Source organism: Bison bison, unplaced genomic scaffold, assembly GCF_000754665.1.
Source record: "Bison bison bison isolate TAMUID 2011002044 unplaced genomic scaffold, Bison_UMD1.0 scf7180017864481, whole genome shotgun sequence".
Lineage (NCBI taxonomy): Eukaryota > Metazoa > Chordata > Mammalia > Artiodactyla > Bovidae > Bison > Bison bison.
In genome coordinates, this window is record NW_011495041.1 from 1,307,919 (window position 1) to 1,333,318 (window position 25,400).

The following is a 25,400-nucleotide window of genomic DNA, read 5'->3' on the forward strand; positions in this document are numbered from 1 at the left end:
AAGACTCATTTTTAACTGAGGTTTGATGGTTATTAAATCTTCTAAAAGTGAAGCTCTAGAAAGGGTGATTGTTCGTAGTTTTTGTTTTTTTTTTAAATCAAGTTCTCTAGGCCAGTCTGCCTTATTTCTAAAGTACCACGCTAATCCTTAAGAGTACAGTCATATTTCTTAAATTATGAATCCCAGTTTAAAACGGTCAACTGTGGTTTTCTTTCTGCAGCTTTCATCTTCCTGCTGAATTCCTGCTTTGCAGATAGCGCAATGGCAGCCCGAGTACTTGTCATTGGCAATGGAGGACGAGAACACACGCTGGCCTGGAAACTTGCACAGTCTACTCATGTTAAACAAGTGTTGGTTACCCCAGGAAATGCAGGCACTGCCTGCTCTGAGAAGATTTCAAATACTGGTAATGACTTTTTTTAAGTAAAAGTGAACAATTGTAAATGATAAACTGTCAACCACATCTGTTCTTTGTAATAGTCAATTGCTGTTCAGATTTGAATGCTTTGCTTAACCCAAAAATGTATGTGGTAATTTGAATAGTTGCCATATGTTATAAATTTAAGGTATCCTGTTGTTCAGAGTATAGCACTTCCTTACCTTAAATTAGTTTAAACCTTTAAAATATGTCTAATGAGAAAGTCACAAAGCAGTACCTAATACAGATTCAAGGTGTTTGGCTATGTATTTTGGGGAATGAAAAATTGTGCAGAGTAATTTGAGACTTCAACCAGATTAGGAATGGTGGCCCAGATACAGTGAAGTGGAAGAGTGCCTATAAAACCAGCTCATGCTCAGTATGTGGTTGATCCCAGTACTACTTAGAACTTCGTCGAGAAAGAAGATTTACCTCATTGGTAGGTTGGGAAAGTGAGGAAGGTCATAAAATCACCGTTCTATTCTTAGCTTAAACATCTTTGCACAAAGAGCCCCTGCCTGGCTGAGTTAGAAATAGCCTCCCAATTTACTTCACATCAGATTTGCCTAACTTTATTAGTTTGCTTGGATAGTCATAACCCAGTATTCCCATAGTGAAATAAAAGCATCCTAAGTGTAGGGACCCTATTTGTGTGTATGTCTTAACTCAGTAACTAGGACAGTTATCTAGCACATAGTAATTTTTAGTAAATCTTGAATGAAAGACATTTAAAAGGCCAGTTTCTGAGTGTATTCTCTGATACACTGTTTTGTTTATAATCAACACTAGTGATATGAACGCTACAGTCAGGAGAGTACAGCTCTTGGGAAACTTCCTCAATTCTCTGTCACTGTAGTGATAACAGAGAATTCAGCTTTGTTGGTTAGCCTAATGTACTCTGCTCTGAATTTCTCATGGTGAAACTCTCCTGCAACACTAAAAGAAAATCATCAATTGATTGGCATACCAGAGTATAACTTCAGCAAGACACTTACTTATTATACCTTAAACAAAGTATGTTTATATAAACAAGATGGGTTTGTTTCTTTTCTCTTTTCACAGACATCTCAATCAGTGATCATACTGCCCTTGCGCAGTTCTGCAAAGATGAGAAAATTGAATTCGTAGTTGTTGGACCAGAGGCACCTCTAGCTGCTGGTAAAGTTCATTTCTATTTATTGTTACGATTTATACTGTGCCAACAGGAGCTTGGAGATCATCTAATCTCATACATTTTACAGATGAGGTTTCCTAATACAACATTACCTTGGGAAAAGTTTTCACTCTCTTGAAATTTACGGATTCTAGGATTTTTTTCCTCCAAAGAATTACTACTCTGGATAATATAAATAATAATATGATTAAATTTGAATGAGAGATCAAATTTGCAGCCATGAGAAATATTTTCTTTTTATTCTGCTCTATCCATATATTTGAATATCACATAAATTTTTGTTGTACTTGACTCATGTGTAAATAGCATTTTGTTACATCCTGTAGAAAGCAAGAAAAATGTTCATGTTTCCTATTCTCTGCCATCTGCCTTATCTCAGTGTAGATTTAGTCTAATCCTAATGCTTCAGAATGAAAAGGCCCTGCACAGACCTGACTAAGGCTGCTTATTTTCATCACTAGGAATTGTTGGGAACCTGAACTCTGTGGGAGTTCGGTGCTTTGGCCCCACAGCACAAGCAGCTCAGTTAGAGTCCAGCAAGAGATTTGCCAAAGAGTTTATGGACCGACATGGAATCTCAACTGCAAGATGGAGAGCTTTCACTAAACCTAAAGAAGCCTGTGACTTCATTATGAGGTAGATAGAAGACAGCCTGTGAAGGGCAGTTATCTTGTTATCTTATTATGATATTGGAATGTATGAGTCACTGTTACAAGTTTATAGTAAGGTAATTCTAGGGGAAAACTCATAGAATATAGATTGCCTTTTTCCAACATCAAAATAAAATGAGATTCACTCTTGTGGCCTTGCAGAAGGATAAGCTTTTTAACAATTCTGCTGAATAGTTTATAGGGGGAAAGGATACATTTGGTTCTGTAGTCATGCACTGTTAGCCAAATTGACATAGTGGCATCTTACAACGTTGGAGAAGGCAATGGCACCCCACTCCTGTACTCTTGCCTGGAAAATCCCATGGACGGAGGAGCCTGGTAGGCTGCAATCCGTGGAGTCGCTAGGAGTCGGACACGACTGAGCGACTTCACTTTCACTTTTCACTTTCCTGCATTGGAGAAGGAAATGGCAACCCACACCAGTGTTCTTGCCTGGAGAATCCCAGGGACGGGGGAGCCTGGTGGGCTGCCATCTATTGGGTCACACAGAGTTGGACACAACTGAAGCGACTTAGCAGCAGCAGCATCTTACAACATAAAGGGTATGGATTTTTTTTTCATAGCTAGAGAGAAGAATCATCACTTGGCCTTCTGCCACCACTGTTCAATCCTAAATCTTGAAATTAAACATCCTGTTCTTTATTCTATGGAAAATAATGAGCAATAAGTGAATGTTCGAAGATACATGCCTTTGCCTTTTTTTTTGTTGACACATCTAGCTACTTGGTATGTTTTTGTGTTCAGTTCAGTTGCTCAGTCATGTCCAACTCTTTGCAACCCCGTGAACTGCAGCACGGCAGGCCTCCCTGTCCATCACCAACTCCCAGAGTTTACTCATACTCATGTTCGTTGAGTTGGTGATGCCATCCAACCATCTCATCCCCTGTCAACCCCTTCTCCTCCCGCCTTCATTTTCCCAGCATCAGAGTCTTTTCAAAGGAGTCAGTTCTTTGCATCAGGTGCCCCAAGTATTGGAGTTTCAGCTTCAACATCAGTTTTTCCAGTGAACATTCAGGACTGATTTCCTTTAGGATTGACTAGTTGGATTTCCTTGCAGTCCAAGGGACTCTCAAGAGTCTTCTCCAACACTACAGCTCAAAAGCATCAATTCTTTGGCGCTCAGCTTTCTTTGCAGTCCAACTCTCATATCCATGACCACTGGAAAAACCATAGCCTTGACTAGATGGACCTTTGTTGGCAAAGTAACATCTCTGCTTTTTAATATGCTGTCTAGGTTGATCATAACTTTTCTTCCAAGGAGCCAGCGTCTTTTAATTTCATGGCTGTGGTCACTATCTGCAGTGATTTTGGAGCCCAAGAAAATGAAGTCTGTCCCTGTTTCTGGTGTTTCCCATCTATTTGCCATGAAGTGATGGGACCAAAAGCCATGATCTTTTTCTGAATGCTGAGTTTTAAGCCAACTTTTTCACTCTCCTCTTTCACTTTTCATTAAGAGGCTTTTTAGTTCTTCTTCGCTTTCTGCCATAAGGATGGTATCATCTCCTTGTCTGAGGTTATTGATATTTCTTCCAGCAATCTTGATTCCAGCTTGTGCTTCATCCAGCCCAGTGTTTCTCATGATTTACTCTGCATATAAGTTAAATAAGCAGGGCAACAATATACAGCCTTGTTGTACTCTTTTCCCGATTTGGAACCAGTCTGTTGTTCCATATCCACTTTATAATTGTTGCTTCCTGACCTGCACAGAAGTTTCTCAAGAGGCAGGTCGGGTGGTCTGGTATTCCCATCTCTTTCAGAATTTTCCACAGTTTGTTGTGATCTGCACACTCAAAGGCTTTGGCATAGTCAATAAAGCAAACGTTTTTCTGGAACTCTCTGGCTTTTTCAGTGATCCAGCAAATGTTGGCAATTTGATCTCTGGTTCCTCTGCCTTTTCTAAATCCAGCTTGAACATCTAGAAGTTCACAGTTCACCTACTGTTGAAGCCTGGCTTGGAGAATTTTGAGCATTACTTTGCTAGCGTGTGAGATGAGTGCAATTGTGTGGTAGTTTGCACATTCTTTGGCATTGCCTTTCTTTGGGATTTGGATGGAAACTGATCTTTTCGAGTTCTTTGGCCACTGCAGAGTTTTCCAAATTTGCTGGCATATTGAGTCCAGAACTTTGACAGCATCATCTTTCAAGATTTGGAATAGCTTAACTGGAATTCCATCACCTCTACTAGTTTTATTCATAATGATGCTTCCTAAGACCCACTTGACTTTGCATTCCAGGATGTCTGGCTCTAGGTGAGTGATGACACCATCGTGATTATCTGGGTCGTGAAGATCTTTTTTGTGTAGTTCTTTTGCGTATTCTTGCCACCTCTTCTTAATATCTTCTGCTTCTGTTAGGTCCATACCATTTCTGTCCTTTATTGTGCCCACCTTTACATGAAATGTTCCCTTAGTATCTCTAATTTTCTTGAAGAGATCTCTAGTCTTTCCCATTCTATTGTTTTCCTCTATTTCTTTGCATTGATCAGTGAGGAAGGCTTATGTCTCCTTGCTGTTCTTTGGAACTCTGCATTCAAGTGGGTATATCTTTCCTTTTCTCTTTTGCCTTTCGCTTCTCTTTTCAGGCCTCCTCAGACAACCATTTTGCCTTTTTGCATTTCTTTTTCTTGGGGATGGTCTTGATCCCTGCCTCCTGTACAATGTCACGAACCTCCTATCCATAGTTTTCGTTTTAGTTATTCTTATTTATTCTTTATTCTACATTGAAGTTTATCGTTTTCTAGTAGCCAGATTCCTTGGACGTAACAATGTAGTTACTTTCTGTAAGTCTCCTGGATCTCCAGGTCTACTCAACAGAAAAAACTACCAACAACAGTTTCTTACGTGTACTTGGAGCAGTTATGTATCCGTGCTTATATTGGTCCATGATTCACTACTTTGTATCTTAAAGATCTTTCCTTATCCATGCTATACTGCTGCTATTTCTTCTCCCAAAGATTTGTTGGTATGCTCTCAGGGTAGGTGAGAAAAGCAAAATCGTATGTAACGTCTGATCACAGGCAACTACAGAGGAATACAGAAGAAAAGAATCCTGATAAGAGGTGCATCAAAATGGTGTTAGCTGTTTTTTTAGTTGTTTTTAGTTTTTTTCTGCTTTTTAGTTGTTGCTATAGCATATCATCACAAAATCTGAAAGTATTTTAAACTTTTGAATCGTAAGGATTTACTGAATACTGAAACTTCCTCTGTCTTCACAGTGCAGACTTCCCTGCTTTGGTTGTGAAGGCCAGTGGTCTTGCAGCTGGGAAAGGGGTAATTGTTGCCAAGAGCAAAGAGGAGGCCTGTGAAGCTGTCAGAGAGATTATGCAGGTAAGTTGATCCTTTTGAAATACTTTCATAATTTTCTAGTCACACTGGATAACTACTCCCAATTTTTCAAATACTTACAAATTCTTATCCTCAAGATGAGGAAAATGGGTAGTAGTTACTGTTTATAATACTATGTATTATAATCCATCTCTGTAAAAACAAGTATCTGTTCTTGGAGTCTCAAGTCTAAGAAAAGTGAAACAATGTTAATATATATTGCTTTTTATTTTAATATATTTTGCTTTTTTTTAATGAAAAAAAAGTATTTTTGGCTGTGCTGGGTCTCACTGCCATGCACAGGCTTTGACGGCAGGCTGACAGGTGGCCACTCCTCACTGTGGTGCCCCGGCCTCTCACTGTGGTGGCCTCTCCTGCTGCGGAGTGCAGACTCCAGGTACATGGGCTTCAGCAGTTGCAGCACACAGGCTCAGTAGTTATGCACGGGGGACTTAGCTACTCTGCATCATGCAGAACTCTCCGAGACCAGGTATTGAACTCGGGACCCCCATACTGGCAAGTGGATTCCCAATCACTGGACCACCAGGGAAGCCCCTAATGTTTTGCTTTTATGATCCATCTTGGTTGTTTTGGGTTTCTCCATCTTTTGGAAATCTGCTTTCACAGACACTAAGGTATAATTACTATAACCAAATATAATTGTAATCGGAAATAAGAGTGAAGAAGTGATGATGAAAACATCTGTTTTTCTGTTGCCTTACTGAACCTGGAAAGGAGGCTACCCAGGAGGGTTCTAATGATGTATTCATTTCTTCTGTACCAGTGCTAACTCTACATCACTGCCACTTTAAAAATAGGAGACATTCATATGTTCCTATGCGGCTTTCAGAAAGGGAAAGAGAAATTATAAACTAGTGCATTGGTTCATTATACAAATGGTGCAAAATGAAGCAGCTGATTAAATAAGTAATGAAAGCTTATAGTTTCTCTTTGTATTTTATCTCCAATAAGGGTAAAGCTTTCGGAGAAGCAGGAGAAACAGTTGTCATTGAAGAACTTCTTGAAGGAGAAGAGGTGTCTGTATGTATATCCATCTTTTGAACTTGTATAGAGTATACGCTGTGTTATCTGATCTATGATCCCCAAAAAAGGCTTGATTTGTTCTGGTTGCTTCAACCAAGAGCATAAACTGAGCAATACAAAGGAATTTGTATGTGTTTAGTATTTTGGATACAAATGAAAAAGTAATTTATCTTCTTTTAATCACCCCTAGTGTATCAGTAGGGGAACTGGACTTACATCACACATTATCTAAAGAGGGGGAAGGTTGAACTATTTTACTTTAGAGAGTAGCTTGACCTGCCCCTTGACCAACCTAGCTCAAAAATTATAGATCCTTCCGAATTGAATATACAAAATCTTTTGATACTTGATCTAGGAAAGTTATTTATGTTTTAAATCATTTTACTTAAAAAAAAAAAATCTAACTGGAGTTAAGGTATGTATAGTTCTGCTTATGAAATTTTTTTTTTTTAACTTTTTGGCATGGAAGGTTAAGTGGACTGTTTGTTTTTTCTGCAGTGTCTGTGCTTCACTGATGGACGGACTGTGGCCCCCATGCCCCCAGCACAGGACCATAAGCGATTGCTGGAGGGCGATGAGGGCCCCAACACGGGAGGAATGGGAGCCTATTGTCCAGCCCCTCAGGTAGCCATCATTTGGTCTTTGCAAAGAACTCTTTGACATTTTTACTTTTTCAAGTTTGTTTTTGTTTTTTTCCTGTAAATGACATTACGAATCAGCAAATTGGTTTTCCTGATAAATGAAAAATATCTTTTATGGCCTCACTTTGGGACTAAACTTTTCTAAAAGCCTTTGTGAAACTAACTTTGTGGATTAAACAGATCCTTCCAGCCCCTCCTTTCTACACCCTGTTTTTACCCCTTGAGCCAGTTATAATCTGGAATTAATTATGCATCTTTTGGATATCCAGGGCCCAACAATAAGTGCTTAGTAAGAGTGTGTGTGTTACATCAAGAAGCAAGTCAGACTATCATTTCTTCTTCTCTTTCTACTATAATGGATAAAGTATGTTTCCACACAATTCCTGGACAGTTTTATGAAAAATCTGCATTGCTGCTGCTGCTAAGTTGGTTCAGTCGTGTCCAACTCTGTGCGACCCTATAGACGGCAGCCCACCAGGCTCCCCCGTCCCTGGGATTCTCCAGGCAAGAACACTGGAGTGGGTTGCCATTTCCTTCTCCAATACATGAAAGTGAAAAGTGAAAGTGAAGTCGCTCAGTCGTGTCTGACTCTTAGCAACCCCATGGATTGCAGCCCACCAGGCTCCTCCGTCCATGTGATTTTCCAGGCAAGAGTACGGGAGTGGGGTGCCATTGCCTTCTCCGAAATCTGCATTGAGTATATTATAAATAGCACTTAAAAAAAAAGCACTTAGAAACTCTCATTTCCTTTCACTGATGATAGTTAAAATTGTGCTGATAACATGGTGCCCTTTCGATATTTTTCTTAACTAAAAGATTAAAAAACAAACATGGTTTACTTTAGACTCTATGTATTAAAACTACCATTTGGTGAAAATGATTTTAATATAAGAACTAACTCTAGCTCTAATTTTTGTAATTTTATAAACTCTAGATTTTCAACTTACAGGCTTATGAGGTATGCAGACTATATTGGAAGTATACAAAGGAGCCTCAATGTGGGTGAGGACTTTTTTAGTTTAATACCAATTACATTTAAATATTTCTCTGTATTCCCCAGGTTTCTAAGGATTTGTTGCTAAAAATTAAAAATAATATTCTTCAGAGGACAGTGGATGGCATGCAGGAGGAGGGTATGCCATACACAGGTAAGCACATGGATGTCATTGTGGACATGATTCATGGAGGAAGTTTACAGCATTTTCTCTTTTTTTAAACGACTTTTTTATTGACCATTGTTGTAACATTGGTTATGGTCATTCCAAAACCTTGAGTCTATATTCTAAATTTCATAGTCAAAATACCCGCTGCCGCCGCTGCCACTAAATCGCTTCAGTCGTGTCCAACTTTGTGTGACCCCATAGATGGCAGCCCACCAGGCTCCGCCATCCCTGGGATTCTCCAGGCAAGAACACTGGAGTGGGTTGCCATTTCCTTCCCCCATGCATGAAAGTGAAAAGTGAAGTTGCCCAGTCGTGTCTGACTCTTAGCGACCCCATGGACTGCAGCCTACCAGGCTCCTCCATCCATGGGATTTTCCAGGCAAGAGTACTGGAGTGGGGTGCCATTGCCTTCTCCGAGTCACAGTACAATGTCTGCATTAACGATTTTTTTTTTCTTTTTTAATGAAGGTGTCCTCTATGCTGGTATAATGCTGACCAAGAACGGCCCCAAAGTTCTGGAATTTAATTGCCGTTTCGGTGATCCAGAGTGCCAAGTGAGTAAAAAAAGATGCGTGCTATTTTAATCTTAGGATTTTTCAGCCTTGAAATAATTATTACCTTTGAGAAATATAATGCAAATTCTGATATTTCAGTGAATAAAATGTCCCAGGAGAATTGAAATTTCTCTCAGTTGTCATACTGATTGTGTTTTTTCCAGGTGATCCTCCCACTTCTTAAAAGTGATCTTTATGAAGTGATTCAGTCTATCTTAGATGGCTTGCTCTGCACTTCTCTGCCTGTTTGGCTGGACAACTGTGCTGCCGTAACTGTGGTCATGGCAAGTAAAGGTTATCCAGGAGACTACACCAAGGGTGTAGAGATAACAGGTGAACATCAGGGAATGCAAGGTTGGGAGACAATGTGAACAGTACCGCAGTAGGCCTTTGTCCCATGGAAAGCTCCCTGTAAGGGTGTGAGGCCATCAGTATCTTTTCAGGGGTTCTTAACATAACTCTGTTGCTTATTGCTTGGATATGGGTGTCCAGATACCTAAAATTGCTGTATTTAGGAACTGCTATCCATTTCCCTTTCTGCACAATGAAGACTTACATGGGCCTAGCCAAGTTTACGGAGAATCACCCAGTCCTGCCTTTCTTGTCCATCCTCTGAGAGCCAGTAAGATAATAGGAATATATGAGTCAGAGGAACATAAGTTTAAACTACATAGGTTCAGGTCAGTTCATTCGCTCAGTGTTGTCCAACTCTTTGCAACCCCTTGAACCGCAGCACGCCTGGCCTCCCTGTCCACCACCAACTTGCAGAGTTTACCCAAACTCATGTCCATTGAGTCAGTGATGCCATCCAACCATCTCATCCTCTGTCATCCCCTTCTGCCTTCAATCTTAGGGTCTTTTCAAATGAGTCAGCTCTTTGCATGAGGTGGCCAAAGTATTGGAGTTTCAGCTTCAACATCAGTCCTTCCAATGAATATTCAGGACTGATTTCCTTTAGGATGGACTGATTGGATTTCCTTGCAGTCCAGGGGACTCTCAAGAGTCTTTTCCAGCACTACAGTTCAAAAACATCAATTGTTCGGTGCTCAGCTTTCTTTATAGTCCAACTCTCACATCCATATGTGACTACTGGAAAAACCATAGCCTTGACTAGACGGACCTTTGTTGACAAAGTAATGTCTCTGCTTTTTAATATGCTGTATCAAGGATGTTGTAAATTTAAAATATAAATTTCAAATTTCAGGATATGATCTCTGATCACAGATTAACCCCTCCCCCAGTTTGCAGTATACCCATAGTCACTTTGATGGCAGAATTAAAGTAGTTTCAGAACTATAGCCTTCTCTTTTGTTTCTCTTTATAGGAGGTGAGGCATCTATCAGTAGTTAAATGATCGTAACCAATTTATATATAACTCAGTGTTTTGTTTTGTTTGTTTGTTTGTTTGTTTTTTAACTCAGTGTTTTAAAATGGTAAATAAGTTCCAGACACCCTATTTACTGTCTTACCCAGACAGGAAGTCCATTGCCCTATAAATACCACACATGGTAACTGGGCAGTTAGGAATTGATTGCCTTTTAAAACAAAGAAAGGGAAGGAATAGAATCAAGGTCATTGTATTGGTAAAATTTCCCTAAAGTTTTAGTGACAAGTGTAATAGTTTCTGATGCCCCAATATTAGATGCTACTGATACCACCAGGTCAGGCAGCAACAGTTAGAACTGGACGTTGAACAACAGACTGGTTCCAAATAGGAAAAGGAGTATATCAAGGCTGTATATTGTCACCCTGCTTATTTAACTTCTATGCAGAGTACATCATGAGAAACGCTGGGCTGGAAGAAGCACAAGCTGGAATCAAGATTGCTGGGAGAAATTATCAATAACCTCACATATGCAGACACCACCACCCTTATGGCAGAAAGTGAAGAGGAACTAAAGAGCCTCTAGATGAAATTGAAAGAGGAGACTGACAAAGTTGGCTTAAAGCTCCACATTCAGAAAACTAAGATCATGGCATCTGGTCCCATCACTTCATGGCAAATAGATGGAGAAATAGTGGAAACAGTGTCAGACTTCATTTTTTGGGGCTCCAAAATCACTGCAGATGGTGATTGCAGCCATGAAATTAAAAGACGCTTACTCCTTGGAAGGGAAGGTTGTGACCAACCTAGATAGCATATTTAAAAGCAGAGACATTACTTTCCAACAAAGGTCCGTCTAGTCAAGGCGTATAGATGTGACAGTGAGATGGTGAAGAAAGCTGAGCCCCTAAGAATTGATGCTTTTGAACTGTGGTGTTGGAGAAGACTCTTGAGAGTCCCTTGGACTGCAAGATCCAACTAGTCCATCCTAAAGGAGATCAGTCCTGGGTGTTCATTGGAAGGACTGATGCTAAAGCTGAAACTCTAGTACTTTGGAGTTGTGCAAAGAGTTGACTCATTGGAAAAGACCCTAATGTTGGGAAGGATTGGGGGCAGGAGGAGAAGGGGACAACAGAGGATGAGATGGATGGATGACATCACAAACTCGGTGGACATGGGTTTGGGTAAACTCCAGGAGTCAGTGATGGACAGGGAGGCTTGGCATGCTGTGATTCATGGGGTCGCAAAGAGCGGGACACGACTGAGCGACTGAACTTAACTGATACCACCAAATATTTGGGTATCTATGACTAAATGCCCCTATCTTATAGAAACACCAAGAGAAGATATTATAAACCACTGTACTTCAATTTTTTTAAAAAACTTTTTTTTTAATTGATACAGAAAAAATTTAACATTACCAAATACAGTGCTAAAGAGAAAAGGAAAAGGACAAACTGAGGATATAAAAATTGTTTTTAATCAAGAGGTTATCTTTGTATGAATTGCCCACTGCATAATTTAGAAAATATAGTTTAATAATATTTAAAAAGGAAAAGCAACCTTATCTAGTTGGCTGTGGTAAAGCAAAAAAATTCTTTTACTCTAAAGTAAAAAGTGATCAGGATTTATTCATTGATGTTTAAGTTTTTTACTTTTCAGGAGAAAATAACTGACTTCTAGTACCAAACTTTTCAGAGCTTGCCTTTTTTTTCCCCTTTATTGAAATAATCATTTTTACATGAGATCTATGATAAAAAGCTTTAGTGTAATACAGTTGTCACCCTAGAGCAGAACAGGCTGTTGTTAGGAGGAAGGTTCGATTTACTGTTATATCACATAATTCCTTTCTGTTAGGATTCTTGTGAAGATTCATTTAAATGAAATAAAGATTTTACTTTTAAAAAACCCTCTCGAATAAGCCACAGTGTATAATATTATTACTGTAATTGGTGTATCAAATATGCTTTCTCTTACAGGGTTTCCTGAGGCTCAGGCTTTAGGACTGGAGGTGTTCCAAGCAGGCACTGCCCTAAAAGATGGCAAGGTGGTGACTAACGGGGGTAGGGTCCTTACTGTCACGGCCATCAGGGAAAATCTCATCTCAGCTCTTGAAGAAGCCAGGAAAGGACTTGCCGCCATAAAGTTTGAGGGAGCTGTTTATAGGAAAGACATCGGCTTTCGAGCCATAGCTTTCCTCCAGCAGCCCAGGTAAACTTGTGACCCAGGTGATCATAGCACAGCTTTAGAACTGGCAGAGATGGTGATGTAGAAAACTCCACTGAACCTGAACTAAGGCATTCTGTATTTTGAACTCTGAAACTGGTCCAGTTTTGATTTGCATTTAGTTTGAATCAAAAGTATTAGTTATATTCAAATGAAATGGAAAAAACTTCGTGGTAGCTCATATTTGAAATGTGCTGTTAAAAGGTTTTTTTCACATTCTACATTTTAGGTGTATGCAATAAGCTGTCAATTATTCAAGAAAAATAGGGGAAGGGATTTTTATTCCTTGATTTATCATATATTTACGTATTACTGTTATATATCTTAGTTATCCTGATTTTGTCAAAAGAATTTGAGATGTAAATATTGGTTATCTTTACAGCTTTGATTATACTATAAATTTTACCACTTCATTTGGTCATTGCATTTATATTACTGAAGTGTATTTATAACTTCACTTATTGTCATATATAGCTATTCCTTTGTAAAATATGAATAAACTATTAACTGCTGATGTGGGTGTCTTGATCTTATCATAGTATGTTCATTGAGTTCATGTATGAGAAATACTTGTTTTAGGACAAAATGCGAGTAACATGCTAAAATTTTGTTTTTTTAACTTTTAAAATGAGTAGATTCTGGGCTTTCCTTGGTGGTCCAGCAGTTGAGAAGTCACCTTCCAGTGCAGGAGGGTGTACAGGGTTGATCCCTGATCAGGAAGCCAAGATCCCACATGCCTTGTGGCCAAAAAACAAAAACAAAAAACAGAAGCAGTATTGTAACAAATTCAATAATGACTTTAAAAATAATCCACATTTTAAAAAAAGAAATTAGATCCTATTGAAATTTCTAATCAGTAGAACTTCATTTCCTATCCTAGTGTGACCCTGGACTGCCAACTTTTTTGTAGTTAGCCGCCAAAAGTCTCAAATCTGTTTGTTCCCTGGCATCTTGTTTCTAATAAAACTAGAGGTATTTCTTTCAATATCCCTGAATCCCACTAGGCCAGTGTTGTTTTTGTAAGGCTAGATCACCAAAGTCACAGTGCCATTTAACATGACTGGGCTTCCCCAATGGCTCAGTGGGTAGAAAATCTGCCTACAGTGCAGGAGACATAGAAGACACTTTCAATCCCTGGGTCAGGAAGATCCTCTGGAGAAGGAAGTGGCAATCCACTCTAGTGTTTTTGCCTGGAGAATTCCACGGACAGAGGAGCCTAGTGGGCTACAGTCCATGGTGTTGCAAAGAGTCAGACAGGACTGAGCGAATGAGCACTAAATGGAATGCTCTAGCTTGTTGGCACTATTACAAAGATGGAAATGATGCATTGAATATCATTACCTGGTTTCGGTGGGGTTTTGGTGTGGGGGTTTTTTTGTTGTTGTTGTTTTTTTTGAGTTTTTAAAATCATTTCTTATAGTCTTTATAAGAAAACTGATACAGTTCTCTATTACTGCAGTAAGAGCTCAGTTTCATTATTAAGGGATTTCTTTCTAGAGTTCTTACCATCATAATTTTCACTTTTTTGACTCAGTTTTGGTACTCTTTCCTTCCCATACCAAAATTGAATAGAGAAAGGTTGTGGCCAAATGTTGATTTATTTACCTGCTTCTGACAGATACTTCTGGAAGAAATAGACAAGTTAGAGAAGTAGTTCCAAATAGTGATTATCAACTGGGGAGGTTGTTTAAACATATTTCAATTCCTAGGACCTGCCCTAGACCAGCCAAATTAAAATCTCTGGATGGGGCCAAGTACATTAGGGGATCTGAAAAATGCCTAATGAATATCTTCAGCTTTAAATAATAATTTAAGGTTAAAATTTTCCCTGGTGATGTCTTAGTTTATTTTTTGAACTTTTTAGGGGCCTGACTTACAAGGAATCTGGGGTAGACATTGCAGCTGGTAATATGCTGGTCCAGAAAATTAAACCTTTAGCAAAGGCCACCTCCAGACCAGGTAAGTCAGATCCTGTCCTTTGCTAGTTCATCAACCATGACAAACATTGTATATTGATTTGGGGCTTCGTAGATAACTGAAGAAAATGTTCCAGACTAATGCCAAGTTGCTGTAAGTCTTGTCCTCTTTAAGCCAAACTCATAGTCTTCTGCTTTCTTACCTCTAATAGTAGGGAAAGCATTTCATATCCCTAATCTTAAACTCAAAAGGATGTGTCTGCCCCTTCAATATCTGCTTTCTTGATCAGTCCTTTGCTGTTGAAATGCAGCAAGAAACAAATTTTCTCTCCAACAGGCTGTGATGTTGATCTTGGAGGTTTTGCTGGTCTTTTTGATTTGAAAGCAGCTGGTTTCACTGATCCTCTTCTGGCTTGTGGAACAGATGGCGTTGGGACGAAACTGAAGGTAATCAGACACTTATGTGAGTAAAGGCCTTTTGTGAAAGATACGAATTTACTGTGTATCAAATATCTTTCTCCTCTTGACATATATGCACTAAAGAGAACCATACCAAATATTGTTTTGCTACAATGGCTACATGTTTCTAATAACACAGTGTCTTTGAGAGTATATCTGGGACAAAAGAGAATAATTCTGGACCAAGTAGCTTATCAAAATTTAGTGTTCTTTTGTCTTTAGGTGTTCACAGCACTAGCCAAAAGTCATTATTTGTTAGCCTTCTCTGATAATTGACAAGATACAGTTTGGAACTTACTGTCTAATGCGGATGTTTATACCCTTCGGTAGATTGCCCAGCAGTGCAGTAAACATGACACCATTGGTCAGGATTTGGTTGCGATGTGTGTAAATGACATTCTGGCACAAGGAGCAGAGCCCCTCTTTTTCCTCGATTACTTTTCCTGTGGAAAACTTGACCTCCGTACTACTGAAGCTGTTATCACTGGGATCGCCAAAGCTTGTAAAAAGGCTGGATGTGCTCTCCTCGGTATGCACTTCCATTTTAATCACGCACCCTCACCGCGTTTCAGCCCTGCGTATAAGCCTGATTGGTGACTAGTATAGCCAGCAAGACAAACTGTGTGCCACACGATGAGGCAAACAAAATACAGACAGCACCAGCTAAGGAAAATTTAAACCTCGGTGCCCCCAAACCCTCCCCTCGAGGGTCAGACTCACACTTCAACACCATCAGCCAGGGCTTGTCTTCCCCCCTGACCCTTGGCCCCTGTTTGACTCCCATGTCTCTCAGTGGCCTCCCGGACAGACAGGGCAGGGACTTGTTTCCTCCTTACGGCCCTGCAGCAGAGGCAGGTCAGTTCCTGGCATTCTGACTCTTTAATTTAAGCCTTCATTTCCCACAGAAATGACACTAAGGATAAAATGTACCCAAGGTTTATAGAACTATTGCAGGAGTACATACGTGAGGGTTTTAACAAGATAAATTTGTAGGTTGACCAGAGAACAAAACTACCTTTTTTACATCCCCATTTCTGTGGACAGGCCTATCCCAAAAGCCAAAATTGCCTTTCAACCATCTTTTAGAACCATTCCTGATTTAAATCTGCCTGCCTAGACCCTGTCTTTATGGGATATGGTGGTAATGTGAACTTGATGTATTTATTAGGCCAGGGCATTTAGAGTTAGGCAGACCTGATTAAATCACTCTTCTAAGCCTGTACCATTATTGGAACATGAGGTGATTGTAAAGATCAAATGTAGGTGAAAGCATTTCTGAAACTAAACTGCTAGAGAAATGGCGTTACGTCCGACTGAGCATTCATTCTGTAAAAATAACGATGTTTGGAGGCTATATTCACCCTTTGTGGAAATTAGTGCTATTTCCCCTGAAATCATGCTTGGTTGAGAGTTCTGTTAGATGGCCCTTAGAGAACATTTTACTGAATGTTTGCAGAATACAGCTTCCATTTAATTGTCCTTTTGAAGAGTAGCTGGTGTCAGTCACTACTTCCTAGACAGGTGTATAAACATTCAGTGATTTCTTTGTTCTTGTTTTCTCTTCCTGCCAGGAGGTGAAACGGCAGAGATGCCTGACATGTACCCTCCTGGAGAGTATGATCTAGCTGGTTTTGCTGTTGGCGCCATGGAGCGGGATCAGAAACTTCCTCAACTGGAAAGAATCACGGAAGGAGACGCTGTTATTGGAATCGCTTCATCTGGTCTTCACAGCAACGGATTCAGCCTTGTGAGGAAAATTGTAGCAAAATCTTCTCTCGAGTACTCTTCTCCAGCACCTGGTGGCTGTGGTGACCAGACCTTAGGTACACATGCTCACGTTTAAACTCTCCTACTTGGAAATGTCTGAGCAGCCAGTCACTAGGGTTAGGCTGATTTCGTTACTTAAAGTACTCTTAATACTAAGAGTATTAAGTACTAAAGTACTCTTAATACTAAGTACTCTTAATACTTAGGCTGTGGTTTGGCTGCTTAGACATTATAGAACAGGTGTATCTGGCAGGGTCACAGTCCTCCTCTGTTTCAGAATTATTTTTTATGTATGCTTTGGTTTCATTTCATAGACTTAAGTTTTTATCTTATCTTCCCAATATACAGGTGACTTACTTCTAACCCCAACCAAAATCTACAGCCGCTCACTGTTACCTGTCCTGCGTTCAGGACATGTTAAGGCCGTTGCACATATTACTGGTGGAGGATTACTGGAAAACATCCCCAGAGTCCTCCCTCAGAAATTGGGGGTGAATTTAGGTAAGATCACTAAAAGGAAATTTTGCTCAGAAAACTATTAGAAGAAAAAATACATTATGGAAGGAAACTCTTTGGGTAGTTTAAATACATATAGGATTATACCCAGAAATTATTCATCATTTGGACTTCTTGTGGAAAAAATAGGACTGACCCTTTACCATATCTTTTCACTTCATTGGCCATGTTTATAAGGCATAGACCAAGTGAAGTTGCTCAGTCATGTCTGACTCTGCGACTGCATGGACTGTAACCTACCACCCTCCTCCGTCCATGGGATTTTCCAGGCAAGGGTGGGTTGCCATTTCCTTCTCCAGGGGATCTTCCCCACCCAGGGATCGAACCCAGGTTTCCTGCATTGTAGGCAGATGCTTTACCGTCTGAGCCATAAGGGAAGTCCTACATATAAGGCATACTACTACTAAGTCACTTCAGTCATGTCCGACCCTGTGTGACCCCATAGACGGCAGCCCACCAGGCTCCCCCCTCCCTGGGACTCTCCAGGCAAGAACACTGGAGTGGGTTGCCGTTTCCTTCTCCAATGCATGAAAGTGAAAAGTGAAAGGGAAGTCGCTCAGTTGTGTCTGATTCTTCACGACCCCATGGACTGTAGCCTACCAGGCTCCTTCGCCCATGGGATTTTCCAGGCAAGAGTACTGGAGTGGGGTGCCATTGCCTTCTCCCACATATAAGGCATACAGCCCTGTAATTGACTTATATCAGATGAAATTTTCTAAGCAGATTCTCCAGAGGGTTGGTAAGCTTAAGCTCTGTCAAGATAGAATCAGGAACTTGCTGGGAGGGAAAGGGAAGTGGTAGTTATTAAATAGTCCATGTGCGGGATAAAGAGGACCCAAACCAAGGCATTGTGAAGAGAGACAGAAGAATCATTGTGTACTTAGCATGAAAAAAGAAGTCCCAGGTTTCTGCTTTAGTGGGTGCATAGGTGGGAACATGCATAGAAAGGAGAAGAGTAGATTTGAATAGAGAATGAGAATGCAGTGTTTTAAGTCTTTGACATGTTCATTGCAGTATTTCTGTGGGAAGTTAAAACAGTCTGAATCAGGGAGTAAACCATGTGAACGTATCAATTCCAAGCAAGGTTTTCAACATGACACTGGTTAGCAATGTCAAAAAGCAACTTGAGAGGGTAGATTCCACCCCCCAGATTATTGGCACAAGGGATGATAGCAGAGATACAGAGACAATAAGTGAAGATTGCTGTTTCAAGAAACTTATTGGTTGGGAATTCCCTGGTGATCCAGTGGTTATGAGTCAGCACTTCACTGTGGTGGCCTCATTTCAGTCCCTGGTCCAGGAACTCAGATCCTGCAAGCCATGCAGTGGGGCCAAAAAAAAAAAAAAGTTTTTAAACAGACCTAAGTCTAGCTTGTTTGTTGTTTTTGTTTTATTTTTTGGCCCCACTGCACAATTTGCATGATCTTAGTTCCTTTAACAGGAATTGAACCTGGCACGTCCTAATCACTGGACTGACAGGGGGTTCCCTAAATTTTAAAATAAATGCAGAGGGGCAGAGTATTGCTCTTAAACTTTCTATATAGCATAAGTTTTCTACAGTAGTAGCTGTATTTCCTCTAAGTCTGTATATAAGCCACTAGTTTTGCATCAAACTTAGGGTGTGTTTTGGTCATCGCTAAGATCCAACTAGACATTCTCAGAGGATAGTATGCCAGCCTTTACTGGAATTCAGCCCCATTAGAGCATCTCTTTCATCAGGGAATTTCTAAGGATCTAGTTAGTTAATGCAGCACAAAACTAATTGAGCAAAAATTTGCTCAATTGTGAATATTGGCCAAGTGTGACACAAAAGTGTTCTTAATGCCTTAGTACAGATGGATCCCCAGAAAGCTTCTGAAAGGCCAGTTAGTAGTTTCTCCTTATATAAAATAGCTGTCCTGGTTTTAATTTCCATAATTTTGTAAATGTGCATGCTTTTATACTTTGGGTCAACAGTAGATTAAGGAACAATTCTTGCCTGTTTTTAGATGCCCAGACCTGGAGGGTCCCCAGGATCTTCTCATGGTTACAGCAGGAAGGCCACCTCTCTGAAGAGGAGATGGCCAGAACATTTAACTGTGGGATTGGGGCTGCCCTCGTGGTATCAGAGGACCTGGTGAAGCAGACTCTGCAGGATATTGAGCAGCACCAGGAAGAAGCCTGCGTGATCGGCAGAGTGGTTGCATGTCCCGAGGGTAACCTCTTCCTTCAGTGGCTCTTAGATCTATAACCTTCAATATAACTGTGCCCTGCCTTAGGAGCTCTGCCTACCCATTGCTATGGCAACTATCTTTACACAGCTGTCACGTGGAAACATCCCAGCCAGTAATACCACGCGTCTCTTCATTTCTGCCTCAGGGTCTAACCCCTGTGTGTAGCAGTCACACGCACAACCACACCCTGCAGGAAGCAACCCTTGATCAGTGGGGTGAGAGATAATGAGTCAGCACCCACTTGAGAAACAGAAGGAGGGAGCGGTTCTAGGCACAGTCTGTCTACATGCCTCCTTTGAGGATCCCTAGGATCAAGCCCAAGTTGCCCACTGCGGTGACCAGCTGAATAGCACACTCAGTATAAGAGTCTTCCCCATCACCATCCCCTGTCACTTCCCAGAGCAATCTCTCACGTGAGGACTTGGGTCAGGCTCTGCTTTGTGGCACAACTCAATTCGAGGAGCAGTGAGCAAGCACCCTGATGAGCCTGTATTACCCGAAACTCTGTTAGAAGCACTAGAAATTGGCAGAATGGCAGAAAACCCATTCAGATTCTCTAACAGAGATGTCAAGACTTGCTAATTTTGCCTTTCATTCCTTTACTGTGTAGGTTTCATTTTCAGGCAGGCTCTCCAAGTACCCATAAGATGTCTTGAGCCCACATCCTTCAACTCACATTGCACTAAGAGAGGCCCTCTCTTTCTCAACATCCTGTATCAAACCTTTGAATGGTCTTGCTTGGTCACATGCCTACCCTTGAAGCTGAGAGGTCATAGCACTAGTGTGGATGGAAGATTTACAGGAGAAGGGAGAGAACACTGGCAGGCACTAACATATCCACTTTATCTACAGTGCTGTAGCTTTTAGTTGAAGTGGGCAGTGTCCGCCTTCAGGAAGTTTCTATGAGTGAGTAATGATAAGTAAAACAAACTTACTATTTGTTTTAATCGTGCATATTTTGAGAATAAAATAACAGCGTTCTAAAGTGTTTTTAAAACACTTCTCTTTCCATATTACTGTTAATTCAAAGTTGTTCTTGATTTACTTATTGAGTACATTTGCACCAAAGGTTCTCCTCGTGTGAAAGTCGAGCATCTGATTGAAACCATGCAAATAAATGGATCAGTATTGGAGAATGGAACCCTGAGAAATCATTTCTCTGTTCAACCAAAAAAGGCAAGAGTTGCTGTCTTAATTTCTGGGACAGGTGAGACATGGCTCCCTCTTTACTACAGAGCTGTAGATATGCTCTTCGTTTTCTCCCGTTCTTCCCCCTAAAAAAAACCTCCAACTGTGAGAACACTGTTAGTAGAATAGGGCTGAGGATTGTTAAGGAATGTTAGCTATTCTGCATCCTCAGTCCTTCCACTTTTCTCAGGCATTTTAGACAGTTTCTAAAGGAAAATTAGAGGGTGTTGGGAAGATGGTTGAAGAGAGAGAAGCTTTTCTAGATAGAATGCAAATTGTAACTTTTCAATTGTAGCTTTATAGTTGAAAAGTCTTAAGACAGTTGAGGCTTTTTTTAATTGTCAACAGTAATTTAGTACAAAATTTTCATTTGCCTCTTGTGGGCAGAGGGGTAAAGTAATAAGAGCATTGTTTTCTCTCATATGGATGGATACAGCACGATTTTTTGGCTTATGGGGTTGAACCCAGGCCTTTGGCAGTAAGTGGACAGAGTCCTGACCGCTGGACCACCCAGCAGTTCCCACCACTGTTTTAAGTGACTTTGCTATGAACATTCTTGTAAATACAGTAGGTTCATAAGTACATATCAGATTCTTTCTTTAAATTACATTATCAGAAATATAAATGCTTTACAAGTCTATTTTAAGGTTTCAGTATACTTTAGACCCGAGTTGATGGTAAAGCAAAATGATTGTAAGAGGTCAGTCATAGTGGTTTATTCTTCTTGAAAGTGTTCGGGTTTTTTTCTTGTTTAATTAAGCAGCTTGTTCCTCATCCTTCAGTTTTAACATGTGTTGAACTATTTCTACTGCTATGCTCAATCATATTTTGTGCTTATGTTTTCATGAGATACTAATCCATTATTCCAAGAGGAAGGAAATGTAAAAGCTTCACATATTTTGCCAATCTTTACCAAGACATTTTTATTCAAAAACCTTGACCATTCCCTATTTGAAGTATGTAAACCTTTTAAAGAAGTATGCCTTCACCTGTGTTTTTTTGCCTTTTTTCAGGATCGAACCTCCAAGCTCTCATAGACAGCACTAGGGAGCCAAGTAGCTTGGCACACATTGTCATTGTGATCTCCAACAAAGCTGCAGTGGCTGGCTTAGATAAAGCAGAAAAAGCCGGGATTCCCACGAGAGTAAGTTACTTTGAAAAGTATCTTTACAGATTATTCAAGCTCATAATCTGCCCCTAAATGTTCTTAAGACATCTGGATTTGGGGTAGCTACTAGGCTTGCCTTTCCATTCTGGTTCATTCCTTCATTCTTGATATCACATGTGTCTTCAGATGGTCAATGTAGTCTATTTATAGGTTGGATTTTAAATTATTTTTGGTTAATTTGTTGGAGACAGATGGTACTTACCCATTTCTCTTCTAGGTAATTAATCATAAATTATATAAAAATCGTGCAGCATTTGACACTGCAATTGACGAAGTCCTTGAAGAGTTCTCCACAGACATAGTCTGTCTTGCAGGATTCATGAGAATTTTGTCTGGCCCCTTCGTCAGAAAATGGAATGGTAAGTAAAAAACTGTTTGATACCACATTGAGAAATCAACTGAAAATGACTCTAGGGTGGTTAATTTACCAAACCATTCCAGGCATGAGAGATCTACTATGACATTTTATTTTGACATACATAATAATTGAATTTCCTTTGCCTTTAGCCCAGAGAATGACCCAGTGATGACTTCTTATCCTTCTTCATCAGTTTTCTTTGGTGTGCTATAATTATGTTTTCTAAGATAGCTTAGATTGCTTTCACATTAATACAAATATAATTTCATCTTCTGGATAAATACTGGGAGGAGACTTTTTTCCTTGTTTAGAAGTGTGAACCACTGCCAGAAAATGGCAAAGAAGGTACTATTGTCAGATTTCACAGGATCCGCTGTTAATGTCAAGAGCCCTATAAGCCAGAGTAGACCCCTTCCCATCCAGCTTTGAGTTACTGCCGGCACCTGTTCAGAGTCCCTCATTGTGTCTTCATATGTGCAAGGCAGAAACCTGCTGCTCCCAGGGCCTCCTTGGATGAAAACGGGTATTTCACTTTTCCTCATTTCTGTCTTTGACAATGAAAACACCCAACCTAGAGAAAGCTTGCTCATGTTGACTCCTGATTCTAGACAGGAAAGTGTATATTCCAGATTCTGACCACATTTTAATTAATTTCCAGGGAAAATGCTCAATATCCACCCATCCTTGCTCCCTTCGTTTAAGGGTTCAAATGCCCATGAACAAGTCCTGGACGCTGGGGTCACAGTCACCGGGTGCACCGTGCACTTTGTAGCTGTGAGTATGGCTCGTGATTAGTATTTGAATGTCAGTTGCACTTGCCAGAGGTAACGTTCAAAACTTCTGCTTTCTTTTCCAGGAAGATGTAGATGCCGGTCAAATTATCTTACAGGAAGCCGTTCCAGTGAAGAGGGGTGACACTGTTGAAACTCTATCTGAGAGAGTAAAATTAGCAGAACATAAAATATTTCCCTCAGCCCTCCAGCTGGTGGCCAGTGGAGCTGTACGGCTTGGAGAAAATGGCAGAATCTGTTGGGTCACAGAGGACTGAAGCGTCATCCCCCGGGAATGGAGACAGCTGAGAGCATTGTAGGTGCTGCAGGGGGACTTTTATCCTGGACTCCACCTAAAAGATGTGTGAGACATCTGTGTGTTGCCTCCAGTGGTCTTTCAGGTTTTACCTGTCTGGGGCCTTCTTGTTCATAATCAAACTAGGCCTTCAGAATTCCTTTTACTTTTAGCCAAGTATTATACCAAAACTTAGTCTTTTCTTTTTCAAAGAGCTAACAAGTCTAAAAAGTTAGTATCTTGTCCTCATATTGTATATCTGTACTAATTTGAATTGAGACTTCTCGAATTATTCTGATCATAAGTTGTTATCATAAAATTTCTGGGTAGTTCCCATTGAGGGATAGTGTTCTCTGTGCTTTGAAGAAACATTACACTTTCCTGTAATAATTGACGATTTCTATAATACCCAGATTTCAGCTTCACAGTTTGGGAGGATACAAGGCAATCTACTCAGACCAGTAAAGCGTTTATTTTTTTTTTTATGTTATTTAATTATTGCAATAGTAATTTTCTGTTTTTCATAACATGTACAGATTCCACAGTGTTATGGATTAAACAGTCTTCTGTCTAAAAAGCATTTATATTACTGTTTATTTATATTACTGTATATAAAAAAGAGTTACTAGTAAGTTTAAACAATTAACATACTGGTTACACTAAATTTTGAAATACAACTGAGAATTGTCATTGCTTTTACCGAGTGAAGCAGACCCTTCCTCCTTATGATCTTTTCTCTTCTCTCCCTCTTCTTTTTCAATTTGTTGTGTCTTTGTGTTTGAAGGCCTCCGATACATAGGAGAGAAAGTCTCTTGCTCCACAAACATACCTTGAAATTGGATTCTTGCTGAAAAATGGACCTTGTTTCACAAATGATATTGGATCCAATGGCAGGATGTGTTTTTTTGTTTCAAAATTTTGATTGAAAATGAAAGATTCTCCATAAAATAATACATTTTCTTGGCACAGCTAAACACCTGGATTCTGAACAGATTGAATCCATGCCTTAAGTTAAAAAAATTTGTTTTGTGCTTCTCTGTCATAAACATGAAAGAAGTTCAGTAAGTGGATTGCACATAAGCAGTCTCTGTCTGGGGAAAACCCAAACAGATGGTAATTGAAGTATTTGTTAGTAAGACATACAATAGCAATCCAAAGATGAATAAAAGACTTCCTAAAATTATTGAAAACAACCACAATAGAGTATTCAAAGGATGGTTTTTTTTTAGACACTTTTTGTTATTTCCAAAGAACTTTTATGACAACCTCAGAGGTCCTCTGACCAAGTCATTCAATTTCTGAATATTTTTCTAAGGATATATAAATTGTCAAGTACACAAAGTTACAATGCACCATACAATATGGTTTAATGGAAAAAATTGAAAAGCAGTTTAAATCTTTATTTATTTAGTTTTAGGGTTTTTTCTCTTTTTATTTTTTAACTTTATAATATTGTATTGGTTTTGCCATATATCAAAATGAATCTGCCACAGGTATACACGTGTTCCCCATCCTGAACCCTCCTCCCTCCTCCCTCCCCATACCATCCCTCTGGGTCGTGCCAGTGCACCAGCCCCAAGCATCCAGTATCGTGCATCGAACCTGGACTGGCAACTCGTTTCATATATGATATTATACATGTTTCAATGCCATTCTCCCAAATCATCCCACCCTCTCCCTCTCCCACAGAGTCCAAAAGACTGTTCTATACATCAGTGTCTGTTTTGCTGTCTCGTATACAGGGTTATTGTTACCGTCTTTCTAAATTCCATATATATACGTTAGTATACTGTACTGGTGTTTTTCTTTCTGGCTTACTTCACTCTGTATAATAGGCTCCAGTTTCATCCACCTTATTAGAACTGATTCAAATGTATTCTTTTTAATGGCTGAGTAATACTCCATTGTGTACATGTACCACAGCTTTCTTATCCATTCATCTGCTGATGGACATCTAGGTTGCTTCCATGTCCTGGCTATTATAAACAGTGCTGGATGAACACTAGTAAAGCGTTTAAAGGGACCACATGGTTTCCCTCCCTGGCCAGTTGTTTCCAGTCTGGATATGCAATTCTGGAACTGGGAGGTCTAGGTTCACATACTGGACATAATGCATATGACCCTACAAACAGGACCACATTTCTGTCACAGCTGAGCTAACAGTGAATGGCCACCAGGCCCACAGGCACTTGCCAGCCAGCCTTAAACTTCT

The 25,400-nt window shown here is 40.0% G+C and overlaps 1 protein-coding gene across 6 annotated transcripts in view; it reads left to right on the forward strand.

Annotated features, from left to right (window-relative positions):
* GART (phosphoribosylglycinamide formyltransferase, phosphoribosylglycinamide synthetase, phosphoribosylaminoimidazole synthetase) overlaps positions 1-23,865 on the forward strand; it is a 27,267-nt gene extending 3,402 nt beyond the window's left edge. For 3 of the 6 annotated variants that reach the window (XM_010862276.1, XM_010862278.1, XM_010862277.1), the window contains 21 exons: positions 221-406; positions 1,481-1,576; positions 2,054-2,228; positions 5,478-5,589; positions 6,559-6,627; positions 7,129-7,254; positions 8,332-8,419; positions 8,903-8,988; positions 9,153-9,321; positions 12,292-12,523; positions 14,403-14,497; positions 14,792-14,901; positions 15,244-15,442; positions 16,485-16,736; positions 17,029-17,181; positions 19,185-19,391; positions 20,479-20,616; positions 21,611-21,741; positions 21,983-22,124; positions 22,782-22,897; positions 22,980-23,865. In XM_010862276.1, the coding sequence (XP_010860578.1) occupies positions 262-406; positions 1,481-1,576; positions 2,054-2,228; positions 5,478-5,589; positions 6,559-6,627; positions 7,129-7,254; positions 8,332-8,419; positions 8,903-8,988; positions 9,153-9,321; positions 12,292-12,523; positions 14,403-14,497; positions 14,792-14,901; positions 15,244-15,442; positions 16,485-16,736; positions 17,029-17,181; positions 19,185-19,391; positions 20,479-20,616; positions 21,611-21,741; positions 21,983-22,124; positions 22,782-22,897; positions 22,980-23,171 (3,033 nt within the window). In that variant the 5' untranslated portion in view covers positions 221-261 and the 3' untranslated portion in view covers positions 23,172-23,865. The remainder of the gene's footprint in view (positions 1-220; positions 407-1,480; positions 1,577-2,053; positions 2,229-5,477; positions 5,590-6,558; positions 6,628-7,128; positions 7,255-8,331; positions 8,420-8,902; positions 8,989-9,152; positions 9,322-12,291; positions 12,524-14,402; positions 14,498-14,791; positions 14,902-15,243; positions 15,443-16,484; positions 16,737-17,028; positions 17,182-19,184; positions 19,392-20,478; positions 20,617-21,610; positions 21,742-21,982; positions 22,125-22,781; positions 22,898-22,979) is intronic. The other 3 variants (XM_010862279.1, XM_010862280.1, XM_010862275.1) reach the window with 2 other exon arrangements.
* The last annotated feature ends 1,535 nt before the right edge of the window (positions 23,866-25,400 follow it).